Source organism: Bufo bufo, chromosome 6 (genome assembly GCF_905171765.1).
Source record: "Bufo bufo chromosome 6, aBufBuf1.1, whole genome shotgun sequence".
Taxonomy (NCBI): Eukaryota; Metazoa; Chordata; class Amphibia; order Anura; family Bufonidae; genus Bufo; species Bufo bufo.
The window spans coordinates 28,068,420-28,082,854 of record NC_053394.1 but is presented as its reverse complement, the minus strand read 5'-3'; the positions used below and the strand labels follow the sequence as shown (position 1 = coordinate 28,082,854).

At 42.5% G+C, this 14,435-nt stretch overlaps 1 protein-coding gene across 1 annotated transcript in view; it reads left to right on the top strand.

Moving 5' to 3' along the window:
* LOC121005471 (ovostatin-like) overlaps nt 1–4,633 on the top strand; it is a 77,641-nt gene extending 73,008 nt beyond the window's left edge. Inside the window, exons 33-35 of the mRNA XM_040438240.1 lie at nt 563–668; nt 3,736–3,788; nt 4,472–4,633. Coding sequence (XP_040294174.1) covers nt 563–668; nt 3,736–3,782 — 153 coding nt within the window. The 3' untranslated portion in view covers nt 3,783–3,788; nt 4,472–4,633. The remainder of the gene's footprint in view (nt 1–562; nt 669–3,735; nt 3,789–4,471) is intronic.
* Nucleotides 4,634–14,435: the final 9,802 nt, after the last annotated feature.

Genomic DNA, 14,435 nt, shown 5'->3' with positions numbered 1-14,435 from the left:
GATACATTTTGGATAGGGTTCATGGAGTTCCCAAGGTGGGGCTTACCTATCCCAAAAGCCCCAACTCTAATGTTGCCAAGTATGACCTTCAGAGTAACAGAGGTTCCTCCTCCAGTTGGTTTGAACTCTGACATAGTGGTCTTAAAGGTCCAGCCCCATTTGGGGATACAGTGCTGCTGGAGTATATCTCTGGCTGGTAGAGATGGATCCTGAGCATGGGACTACCCTTTATGATGTCCATGTGCCCTAGCAGAACATATGGAAAGCAGTTCTCCTCATGAGACAAAACTGTTAAAAGGCTTATATAACATGTGTGAAAAAGGTTCGCCCTATTTTTTTTACTAGAAACAGCACCGCTCTTGTCCACAGGTTGTTTCTGGTATTGTAATATTCCTGCAAATGAGGCTGAGATGCATTACCACACACAGCCAATGGACAAGGGTGGCGCTGTTTCTTTGCTCCCTTTGAAATATGGACATAAATCTGTGTGAATAGCCACACTGACTAACGCTGATCCGTGACCTGTATACTGGGCTGACAATTCTTTTTTTCTGCTCAAAAGTTCCTCAAAAACGACGTCTTCGCCTTCAAAATTACACTACAGATGGGTTCAAGGTTGCAAAACTTTCAGCCAAAATATGTCCATGTCTCGGACATCTATGAGAAAGGTAAGAATCACTCACTCCCAGACTTCAGCTGCTGCAGAACATCTTAATACACAGCTCTCCAGACACATTTGCATTCTCTCATGAAATGAAAATTCTGGCTCATTTTTTCTTAGAAACACTGCTTATTGATATTTGTCACATACCGGGGACCAGACCGGCCCACTGTGTCATGTGACAAGGGTTGCCCAAGCCCTTCAGGCCGATTCACCTCATGCCCTCACACGCTGTTACGCCCTGCGACGGGCCGTAACTCGAGCATAAATCGCCACCTGAAGCCTGCAAGCACATCCACACAATAACACGAAAATGTTGCTGCCACAACCTGCCAGTTATAAGGTCGACAGGACATCCCTGAGTGTTCCACTCGCAAGCAGACACCAAGACACAGTAGTAAGCCTCACGGAAAAACATACAGCCTCAGACGGCACATACACTCTTCATGGAGCTATTTGATTATAATCTAACTAATTATATACAATCATTAACTACTAAAAAGTACCTTAGATGTATTCACTTACTGGTGTGACAGATGGTTACCTCACAATATACACACAAAGACGCCACATGCCGAATGCTAATGAGATGATTTGAGTCCAGCGTGATGTCATTGAGTCCAGCGTATATTTAATTCAGAGATATAGCCACTCCCCAGCCCACCTGCTGCTGATTCATATGGAAAATAACTGTCAATCAGCAGCAGGTGGGCGGGGAGAGTCAGGAGCTCATGAATATTCAGGACTCATCATTATCAGCTGGAGCTTTTCAATACAAGATGTTGGCAGATTGACTGGGTCAATTAAAGAAAGTGACCTAGCATTTTGAGGACACCATAAAACTGGTGACAGGTTCCCTTTAAGGTTACAAGACAAACCATCAAACTTTTAGGTTTAATATATAAAAAATAGACAGCACTTGTTTACAAAAAAATAATTTAACAAAAAAAACATTAATGGCAAACAATTGCAAAATAAAAAGGAGAAAACAAAGAAAGTTCTAATACTTAACATTTGTTTGGTAAAAGTCCTTTCCTCCCAGGAGATTTGGGCAGAGTAATGGTGCACAAACCAATTTGATTGGATCTCCCACTTTGTGACACCCAAATATCCAGGGATTGCATTTTTATGCCTTTCCTCCAGGAGCAGGACTGAGGGGGATTCTTACTCCCACCTCTGGCTCAGCCCCACTGGGCCAAGCTACATTACCCATGCAGCCGGCCCACTGGCCAACTAGGGAACAGGTATGAAAATATCAAAAAGATAGTTTCCCAGTTGCCCCGGTGAAGATACAGACCCAAGCCCTTCTTCATAATTCATATCTCATCGTTCCGAGTCCTAGCATATTAAACGCTGCAGGTCCAGGACACTCGGAAGATGAGATCCTTATTTTAAGAAGATGAAGGCGAGTTGATATGCCATGTCTGGTGTCCAGGCGATGCCCCCATCATACCAGAGATGATAAGCTAGATTTTGGGGACATCCGATCCCTCCTGAACAAGTTATGAAGAATTAAGATTATGGTTCATGCTCTGGTTCGGAAGCCCCCATATTGACACAAGGCGCCGGAGAGTCTGCTGTCCCCTGTCCCGAGTGTGACCAGCAAACGGGCCCATCCTCGTTAGCATCTCTGTGCTAACTCCCCCCGAGGAGGAGGCTGCTGTTTTCCCAGGTATGAGGCAGACATCTCGGCTCTCTATGCAGCCTTTAATTAATTCATAAATCCATTACCCCCAACATGGCTGCTGGCCTTGTAATACAAATACATAAATACCCACTGTATACATGTAAATCACCCCGGAATATGTTACACTATGACATATAACTATAAAACGTATAATATGACAGCAAACATTATAATAACTAGGGATAAGGTGGTCGTTATTCCTGACAATGTTCCTCTGCTATTGTTCCTGGGAATGTGTAAATTGACGACTCCATGTTACCTCTGTCCTTCTCAATCGGGGGCGCCCATACACAGTCAGACATATCTAATGAGTGCTGATACTGTAGGGTCACGCCCGCTTGTCATTGTAGTCATACATTTTTAAGAACAATAACAGAGAAACAGCAGAATGCAGAGTTCTTAGAAAAGATGGGAAATACAAGGGTTCAGGGAAAACAGACATGTTAGGGGGAAGTTATACTACAGATTTTATTTGAATTACATTTGGCCTTCCTGTGACCACTACTGTGCATCTCGCTATGTGCAGTCAATCAGTGGTCACTCAGTGAGGACCATAAGTGGTTGCTAGGTAACGTGATCTAGTATAGCCTATGAATACAGAAAGGAGGGGTCTCCAAGATGAGGAATATCCATACACACAGTATTAGTGTTGATCACGAATATTCGAATTTCAAATTTTTATTGCGAATATAGGTACTTCGAAAATTTGCGAATATTTCAAATATAGTTATATATATTCGTATTTTCGAATATTCGATTTTTTTTTCGATAATATTTTTTTTTTTATATATATTTTTTTTAATCCGTACACATGATCCCTCACTGCTTCTAGCTTGTGGGCCAATAAGAAGGCTGCAATATACTTGACTTTAGGAGTAGTAGTGTTTGTGAATTTTGCTCTATATTCGTTTTTTTTTTTTTATATTCGCTATATAGCTAAATATTCTTGTTTTAGAATATTATGAATATTCGAAAAAAACTAAGTTATAGCAATATAGAGAATATTCAAAAAAAATCGAATATAGAGCAATTTAGCTAATATAGTGCTATAATCTTCTTTGTCTAATAGTTGTAAGTTGAAAAATTCGCAATTAAAAAATTCGAATCCAAAAATTAAAATTCCAAAAATTTGCATATTACACAATCATTACCTTTCCGATTTTTGGAGTAAAAAAAAAAATCGTGGATTTTCGAATTTGCAAATTTTGGACGAATATTCTACAAAATATTCGCGAAATATCACGAATTCGAATATGACCCCTGCCGCTCATCACTACACAGTATATGTAATACGTATTATAAGTATGTAGTAGCGGCAGTGGAGCTTCATACCGGCTCTTTGTAGTTACTGTATATTCACTTATCTTCTCATTTTTTCCTGTTCCAGAGGAGAATGGTATAGCACTTCTCCGCCATCCCTGCTCTACCCAGTGATCGGAGGTGAGATCATGTCATAAATATTGAGTGGGTTATCAAAGTGTTAGATTGGGGTCTCCTTTATGCCCACAATGCACTTCTGCTACTTCTGCTGTGCTTAACCAAGTGTCCATTACAACAAATTCTTATGAAGAGGTGTTCAGGATTAGAAAACATTATCTTTTTTTTAGAAACAGCACCACTCCTGTCCATGGCCTGTATCGGATATTGCAGAAACGGGCCGAGCTGCAATTCCAGTCAGAGCCACGAACAAGAGTGGCGCTGTTTATGCAAAAGAAAATCGGACCCTTAAAAGTATTTATCAGTAATTATTTGTCTCATCAAGACTTCCCTTGATAATACTCCCTATTATGCCCTATAGACATCATAGCGGGGAGGAGGTCTTCTGCTAACAACCCCATCTATGAGCCAGAAAACTCCTGCTAGCCAAAGGGTTCTCATCCTGACAGGATCAATCTATCCATGTCTTACTGTACATACAGAGGCATGGCCAGTAATCAGACCCCACCAACCACGACCTTGTGGAATACCCTATCTATGTGCCTCCACAAGCACTGCAGCCCGGTATAGATAAATGATATTTTCAGCTCTGATGCATCATTAACCAGAACCTTATTGGGACTAGTAGTGGAGTGCGTGTGTCAGGTTGTTATTGCTGAAATTCACCTCTTTATTTCTGCACACAGGAGAATATGAAGGATCGTCTCTTGTAGAATTTCGAGCCTATCCCTGTACTTAAAGCGCCACTGCTCAGTCACACCCTGATGATGTCATCTCCTGTGGACATGTGTATGATATCTGCTGCCTAAGTACTTGGAGAAAACTAATAAACTTGAAATACTGCATTATATGTCGTGTCCTCAAGTTTTATCCTGTAGAAACAAAAATTGTCTGCACTGGCATAATTGAGAGTCCTGTGGGCTATTTTTCTGGTTTTCACAGAATTGTCAATTTTTATCCCTTCATCAACACTACTACGACCACCATCTTTTCCGCATGAAGACAGAGCCATAAGACATTACTATGGGCACATCACAGAGTACAGTGAAAAACTGGGTCGGTGGAATATCAACGGAGGGAGGTGGAAGCCATTACTTTTCCTGTGTCAGTTTGAGATGATCGTCACGCCCGCAGATCCTACCGTATGTGAAGATTTTGAGAATAGTCAAGCTCTACTGATGCACTAGGAGAGGATGGTAGCATAGAGGCACGGGAAAATGAGGCTGCTCGTTGGCTCAAAGAAGGAAGGGGTAGACACAAGAGTGTCAAGTTGGTGGATGAGGGGGTTAGCTGAAGGGTAGTACTGCTGCAGCAAGACGCTTCCTCTGCCAGGTAGGTGCGGAATAGGAATACAGCGCAGGCCAGACAGGGGCTGAAGGTGGCAGAGCCAATGATTGAGGATACAGATAGGGAAGTCTGTCACAAAGACTGGGATCAACAAACAGTGGGGCAGATTTACTATTGAAAATGTGCCAGTTTTTAGCACATTTTTATCCCAAAAAAACTAGTGCATGCTTTGTATTACTTTTACCAACTATTTTACACACTTTTCTAAGCTGTTTGCACCGAACCTGTCAAGGGGGGTGACTTTGTGGGAAAAGGTGTGGCGTTGTTCTTGGTTTAATTGCACCTCCATGCAGCAACATTTTGTTGCATTTTTTAAGTAAAACGACGCAACTTATAGGTGATGTAAACTTAGACTAGAGGTAACGCCTGTAGGTAGGGACAGACATGGACAGTGAGCCCTGACCTAGAACCCAGCCTGCTTTCCCTACCTACTTGCAGAACAAGCCCTAGTTAGCAACATCGCAACTAATCGATAGCCCCAGCTCTACTTACATGCAGAGGCTATGCAGTACCATAGGAGAGACAGAAAGAGCAATCACATCCAAGCCCAGGAACCAGGAACACAGCTAGTGAGTAAAAAACTATCACTAGTATAAGGCCAGTAAGAGGCTTAAATAGAGCACCGAGTTCCAGGATCAGAACCTGAAAGGTCATGACTCGGTGCTCCATTAGTCAGAATACTAGCCCACAGTATTAGAGCAGCTCAGCAATCATCCCACTGCTAATCTCCCCCAGGGGAGAAACAGAGCATTGCATCCTGTTGCTAAGGATGCAGTCGTGTCACCAGGGGGCATGGCTTAGGAGTGTCTCTCAGCTCGGACCGGTGAGTTTGTGACATTACCAACCCCCCTTCCCCCTCCCCTTGAGCAAGAATTGCAATTGAAGACATAAATATAACAGGTTATAACAGACATGATTTGGTATGGTAAGACTACCAGATGGTACTTTGAGATGCAATTTTTTTGTAGAAAGCCAGACGAGTTCTCCCAACACAAAGTTCAGACCCAAAGAATGCTTTCTATTAACTTGTTTAAATTGGATGCTTTGAGCTTTTTCCAGGCTCTTGAGAGCCTGGGCCCAAACTGTGCACAGATCATTTACGATCGCGGGGTTCACAGAATTTGATACAGAGACTGAAGAAAAGCATGCAATAAAGCCATAATTACAATACAAAGGTGAGATGCCACTAGAGGAGCTGACATGGTTGTTAGTAGCAACGCTAGGGGCAAAACCTCTTCTACACGTTCTGAAACAAAGCATCTTAAAAACTGCTCCAAAACCTGATTGACCCTTTCAGTTTGTCCATTTGTCTCAGGATGGAACGCAGATGAGAAAGAGAGTATGATCCCTCGCCTGTTGCTAAATTCTCTCCCGAATTTTTGATACAAACTGGAAACCTCTATCTGAGACAATGGAATCCCATGTAATCTAGGAATATTGTAAAAATATTGTAGATAAATAAAGAAGACAATTCTTAGGTGTCAGGAAGTTTCTTTAATGGAATCAGATGACACATCTAAGAGAACCTATCAATGACTAGCCAGACAACAGTCTTTCCCGGAGAGGGGGGAAGGTCCATAACAAAATCCATTGAGATGTGGGTCCGAGGTCTCTGTGGAATGGGCAAGGGACAAAGTAAACCCACAGGGTGTCACATAGCACATACATACAGTTCCTGATTGGCAATATCATAGTTCCTCTCGGCGGAGGAAAATTTTCTGGATCAAAATGAACATGGATGCAAATTAGGGAAGACAACCCCTGAGATAATATAGCACCGACTCTTACCTCAGAAGCATTCACTTCAACAATGAAAGGCTTGGTAACATCCGGCTGAATGAGTACAGGTGTCTGAATGAAACTTTCTTTAAGACGGACAGAGCCTCAGGAGACCAATGGAGAAGATCCAACCCCTTTCTTGTTAAAGGGAACCTGTCACCTGCAAAACACATATTAAACCGACCACAGTACCTTACAGTATCCACCAGTGTGTTGCTAATCATGTTTTTCTTTCCTCTTTGTGTTTCTTCATACTTGTTAAAAACGCTATTTTAATGTCAGTTGGCGCTGCCTCCGAGTGAGACTTGAAGTCAAGGGGGCAGCGTCCTCCTTGCTTCAAGTAAAGCTAAGCCCGCCCCTTACCCCTCCTCTCTACAATTAGATGGACATGCTGCCGTGAAGCCGGGATCAGTCATCTAGCGCTTGCGCGGTTCGCTGCCTGTTACAGCGTGTCGGCCAGGCTCGCGCGCGATCGAACTGTCCGGCGTATCCGCAGTCAGCAAAATGCAGGCGGGTGAGGGAGGAACGCGCTGTAACAGGCAGCGTACCACACATGCGCTAGAAGAGCGTGATCCCGGCATCATGGCAGCATGTCCATCTAATTGTAGAGAGGAGGGGTAAGGGGCGAGCTTAGCTTTACTTGAAGCAAGGAGGCCGCTGCCCCCTTGACTTCAAGCCTGACTTGCAGACCGCCACAACCGACATTAAAACAGCGTTTTTAACAAGTATGAAGAAACACAAAGAGGAAAGAAAAACATGATTAGCAACACACTGGGGGACACTGTAAGGTACTGTGGTCGGTTTAATATGCATTTTGCAGGTGACAGGTTCCCTTTAAGTCAATCAAATGTTTGGCATTAACTGAAATTTTTTAAATAAATTTCCTATAAGAATTAGCAAATCCAAGGAATCGTTGAAGAGCCTTGAGAAAGGTAGGCCTGGCTCAATCAACTATGGCTCGCAATTTAGCATGATCCATACAGAAATTTTATAACCCAGGGAGGAGATTTCTCTGACACAGAACTCATATTTACTCAAACTAAATTTTTGGAGGACTTTCCTCACGTGTAGAACATGAGACAAGCAATCTAGGGGAAAAAAACAACACAATATCGTCCAGATATACAACAAGAAATTGATCCAGGTATTCCCAGGAAATCTCATTAACAAGGTTTTGGAACACAGCTGGGGAGTTACAAAGGTCGTCACCAGATATTCAAAATTCTCTTTGGGGTATCGAACGCTGTCTTCCATTCATCCCCCTCTCACATTCTGATCAAATTGGTGGCTCCTTTGAGGTCAATTTTAGTGAACCACTGGCCCCCAACAATTTGATTTAACAGATCAGGAATAATAGAAAGGTGGTCCTCGAGGAGTAGTGTCGATCGCGTATTTTTATTGCTAAATTTCCGATTTCTGATTTTCACAATCAAAAAAATAATGATTGGAGATCACGAATTCTTGAATTTGCGAATATATGACGAATATTCCCCAAAATATTTGTGAAATATCGCAAATTCGAATATTGCTCCTGCCACTCATCACTGGTAATCATAACATGGGGCACAATCCACCATCTTTTTTATTCACAAACAAGAAACCAGCATTTATGGGAAATATGTACAAATGGTCAAATATGCCCTTTTTTCAGGCTATTCTAAATATAATCCCTTATGGCCTGTCTTTTAGGCCCGGAAAGATAAAAAATTCGGTCCTTGGGAAGTTTCACACCAAGGACAAGTTCAATGGTGCAGTTATAGTTGCGATGAGGGGGCAAAACTTCCGAGGCCTCTTTGGGAAACAAATCCTGAAAGTCCTTGATGAACTAAGGTAGTGGTCCCTCCTCCAGCTGCAGACCAGAGAGCTGGATAGAGAGACAATTATTAGAGCACTGGGGACCCCATTTAGTTAAATCCCCAGAACTCCAATTAAAAGACTGGTCTATGTGCTCTCAACCAGGGTAATCCCAAAATGACATCCGCAGACAAATTTTTCATGACATAAAATTATCATTTCTTACAATGAATAGACCCAGTCAAGGATTTTATACTCAATAAACCCTCTGACTAAAGGAGTAGTGTCCACCCCAGATACCAGAATGGGTTCAGGTGATCTACATACCATAAGACCCAATGCAGACAAAAAATCTAAATTAATGAAATTTGCTGCAGCCCCCAAATCCACAAAGGCTAAGCCAGTTTTATCTGTGCTTCTGAGTGACCTCCCCAATCATCACTCAGAGTTAGAAGTTTTCCTCCTTCGGCCTAGTAGGACAGGATCACAGTAGATGCCGCAGTAGAAGCAAAGGCCATTTCTCAAACTATGTTCCTTCCTTTGCTGGGGAGTCAGTGTACCCAATTGCATAGGCTCCATAGACTCCACTCGCTCCTTAACCACTGAAGACTTAGAGACAGAAGGAATTTAAGAAGGATGAACAGAGACAGCACATTCACGTTTCCAGTCGGATAGCCAGAGGCATGGCCTCATCTAAAGACCCTGGCTAACTAGAAGGTCCTTCAGAGTGTCTGAAAGGCCTAATCTGAATTGTGACCTAAGAGTCGGCTCATTCCAGCCCGAGCCATTACACCACCTATGGAACTCAGAACAATATTCCTCTACAAGTCGCCTGACTTAATGCAGAGAGAGAAGCTGGCTCTGTCAGGCTCATCATATAAAAGACAGAGAGCAGAAGAAAAATGGTCTACGGAATACAGCCCTGGGGGATTAGCAATAAAGAGAATGCCCACCCCTGTGAGTCACTTTGCAACAATGACATGATGATGCCGACTCGCTGTACCTCGGTACCCAACAAATGAGGTCTCAAGCAAAAATAGAGTTTGCAACTCTACCTAAAAGTAGCAAAACCCTTACAGTCAGATAGGAAGCTTAATCTTAGGCTCCATTGGTGACTGGGTTGCGGATGCAGAGGGAATGGTTTGGGGGGATTCCTGCTGATGGACCCTCTCCTCTAAATCCTGCCTCAACTGAGCAATGCCCTCCATTTGTGAGGCTAAGGCTGCCATGGTGTCCATAATAGTACAGGTACCAGTCTTTTTAGGCCAGTGATAATGTAACGCCTGTAGGTAGGGACAAACAGGGGCACTGAGCCCTGAACTAGAATTTAGCCTGCTTTCCATCTCAACTTGCAGTACAACCCCTAGGTAGCAAGACCACAACTGGTCGACAGCCCCTTGGCAACTTATGTGCAGAGGCAAACAAACACCAAGAGACAAAACAAAAAAAACAGGCTTGTACATATATGAGTCAGAACCAGGCCGGCTATGCAGTACCAAATGAGAGAAGTGTGGTCAGAAGACAAGCCGAGATCAGATCCAGACGGACAACATAGTACCAAACAAGATACAGAGAGTGGTCAGAAGAGAAGCCTGGGTCAGAGGAACTAGCAATTCAATAAGCACAGAAAACAAGGAACACAGCTAGTGAGTGAGAGACTATCACTGGTACTGGTGTATGGCCAGGAAGGCACTCCATTAGTCAGAAATAGTGGTGGACGAACATCGGCCGGGACGAATCGCGAACGCGATCGCTATAAATTTTTTGTGAACCGCAAGTTTGCGGCGGGCCCCATTCACTTTAATCACAGGCAAACCTGAAAAACCTTCAGGTCATATTTGCAGCCACCAAATACTTAGTAGAAGTGCACAAATATTCCCACAATAAGGACAGTGACATACTAGAGGGGGATCAATGACAAAAATTCCCACAAAAAATATGTATTTTAATCATGGGCCATTTTTATGAGTCTTAAAGGGAAATCCTCAAAAATGTGCCATGCCGGAACGTAGAAAATTTATATTTTAGGCCACGGGAGTACGGGCCCTAAAAATTAAGCATTCACCTGACATAAAAGAAATTGTGATTATGTGGCTCGAGGTACATTATGCGATCATTGAATAACTATTTTACTGTAGCCCACTGGAGTACAGGCCCCAAACATTAGGCATTCACTGTACAGAAAAGATAAAGTGATTATGTGGCTGGAGGTATATTAGACGGTCATTGGATAACAATTTTACTGTAGCCCACTGGAGTACAGGCCCCAAAAATTAGGCATTCACTGTACAGAAAAGAACAAGTGATTATGTGGCTGGAGGTACATTAGTAACATAGTAACATAGTACATAAGGCCGAAAAAAGACATCTGTCCATCCAGTTCAACCTGTTATCCTGCAAGTTGATCCAGAGGAAAGCAAAAAAAAAAACTGTGAGGTAGAAGCCAATTTTCCTCACTTTAGGGGAATATCTCCCTGGATCACCGACCCCTCTCTAGTAGCTATAGCCTGTAATATTATTACACTCCAGAAATACATCCAGGCCCCTCTTGAATTCCTTTATTGTACTCGCCATCACCACCTCCTCAGGCAGAGAGCTCCATAGTCTCACTGCTCTTACCGTAAAGAATCCTCTTCTATGTTTGTGTACAAACCTTCTTTCCTCCAGACGCAAAGGATGTCCCCTCGTCACAGTCACAGTCCTGGGGATAAATAGATGATGGAAGAGATCTCTGTACTGACCCCTGATATATTTAGACCAACCTATAAGAAAAAACTCACATATAATGTATAGATAACACTGAGGTCTAGTATAATATACTGAGCCAACCCAAAAACAGAACCAATAACCCCAAAGAAAAGTGGGAGACACACATATAAAATATATGTAATTTATTAAGACATGATCAAATAACAAATACTATATGAGACATAAGGCACAAGTGTACAGGAGGGGGGGGGGGACCTCGTGTAAGGAGGTCAGATACAACCTCTCTTCCAAACACCCAACTGGCAGGGAATAAAATGTCACATGCCTAGGTATACATCAGCATGAAAATTGTGAGAACTGTAGGTTCACTAAAAGTAACATGTACTGGTATGTATGTTGCATGCACAGAAAGATAAATAAAAAAATGTACAAATAGCACAAGGCAAACTAGCCCACCCAAAAACCTGGGATGGCAGCATAAGATATGCACATAGCCATTGAACTGTACAATACAGACAGAGGCAAGTGTGCCAAGTGCAGGTGGCAATAGAGATATAAAAAGAAATGTAACAACTAACTAAGCAAAACAACAAAACATGTATTACCCATGATATGCTGGACCCAGAGCGTGTGACCAAAAGCTGCACCTCGACGTACGTTTCACCTGGAGAGGCTTCGTCAGGAGGTAAAGTAACAAACTGAGTTCGTCCTTAAATGGTGTGGTCCACAGCTGGCAGCTGATTAGCGCATCCGCCCAGTGTTGCAGGGATGACATCATAAAGACGCGCCACCCAGCCTACAGAGCAAGGCACACCCACCGTGTCACATGACCAGACCAGGAGGAGGGAGGGAGCCGTATCTGACATCACGCAGCCACACCTCCCCGCCCCGGGTCCGATCACATGACACGCACGTCGGCCGGCCCCGAGACAGCCAGAGCGTCACTACATAGGAGCGTCACTACAATGCCAGCCAGACAGCGCACCAGAGCGATGCACATATGCCAGGTGGAGACAATGTATAGAGGGCAGTGGAAAGATAACCACATGTGAAGGATAATATATGGGGGGCACAAAGATCAAAATTGCCAATAGTCAGCTCAATCGTACAGCATATCAGGGTAATATATACAGGCAGAGCAGCATAGTATAGAGCCCCCTATAGCCTTCACCATTAACGATATATGCACAACCCCAAAAAAAATACCTTCCATATTGCTATAACACAAAAAAAAAAAATTAGATATTGTTTAATATTGTAACTTTATAAAAATGGATCCATGGATCCATAAGTCAAAAATGGTAATAGAAACCTATGCCATCAATGAGATCATGACCCTAGACCAAAAAAGTGATGAGTACAAAAACTATATATATATATACAGTACAGACCAAAAGTTTGGACACACCTTCTCATTCAAAGAGTTTTCTTTATTTTCATGACTATGAAGGCATCAAAACTATGAATTAACACATGTGGAATTATATACATAACAAACAAGTGTGAAACAACTGAAAATATGTCATATTCTAGGTTCTTCAAAGTAGCCACCTTTTGCTTTGATTACTGCTTTGCACACTCTTGTCATTTGTCATTCTCTTGATGAGCTTCAAGAGGTAGTCCCCTGAAATGGTCTTCCAACAGTCTTGAAGGAGTTCCCAGAGATGCTTAGCACTTGTTGGCCCTTTTGCCTTCACTCTGCGGTCCAGCTCACCCCAAACCATCTCGATTGGGTTCAGGTCCAGTGACTGTGGAGGCCAGGTCATCTGGCGCAGCACCCCATCACTCTCCTTCATGGTCAAATAGCCCTTACTTTCAAAGTTTTTCCAATTTTTCGGCTGACTGACCTTCATTTCTTAAAGTAATGATAGCCACTCGTTTTTCTTTACTTAGCTGCTTTTTTCTTGCCATAATACAAATCCTCACAGTCTATTCAGTAGGACTATCAGCTGTGTATCCACCTGACTTCTCCTCAACGCCACTGATGGTCCCAACCCCATTTATAAGGCAAGAAATCCCACTTATTAAACCTGACAGGGCACACCTGTGAAGTGAAAACTATTTCAGGGGACTACCTCTTGAAGCTCATCAAGAGAATGCCAAGAGTGTGCAAAGCAGTAATCAAAGCAAAAGGTGGCTACTTTGAAGAACCTAGAATATGACATATTTTCAGTTGTTTCACACTTGTTTGTTATGTATATAATTCCACATGTGTTAATTCATAGTTTTGATGCCTTCAGTGTGAATCTACAATTTTCATAGTCATGAAAATAAAGAAAACTCTTTGAATGAGAAGGTGTGTCCAAACTTTTGGTCTGTACTGTATATATACACAATCAAGCAGCAGTGAACATGTAATATTATAATAATCACAATATTTGCTAAAGTGAGGGGGGGGGGGGGGAACTGCCTGCTCCCGGTGACTGCATTTGATTTCAGACCGGCTTCCGGCACAGGCACAGGTAAGGGCTTACCTGTGCATCATCGGACGGGTGAGTCTATCTTACTAAAGATGGCAGCCTGCATGTGTTTTCCTGGCGAACACTGCAAACTGACCATCACTGCAGGAGATGCTCTCGCAATCTGACAAATTTGGAGTGTTTTTGCAAAGAAGAGTGGGCAAATCTTGCCAAGTCAAAATGTGCCATGCTGATAGACTCATACCCAAAAAGACAGAGTGCTGTAATAAAATCAAAAGGTGCTTCAACAAAGTATTAGTTTAAGGGTGTGCACACTTATGCAACTATATTATTTTAATTTTATATTTTTTCTTCCCTCCACCTAAAAGCTTTCAGTTTGTTTTTCAATTGTTGTACAGTTTATAGGTGGAAAACGTTCTGAAATTATTTATCTTTGTCTCATTTTTCTACATCACAGAAACCTGACATTTTACCAGGGGTGTGTAGACTTTTTATATCCACTGTATATTGCAGGCCTCAATATTTGGTGGAAGCCGTTATATCAATCCCCTCTATCAGTATTTTGTGGAAACAGGTATATAGAACCCCTTAATGAGTATAT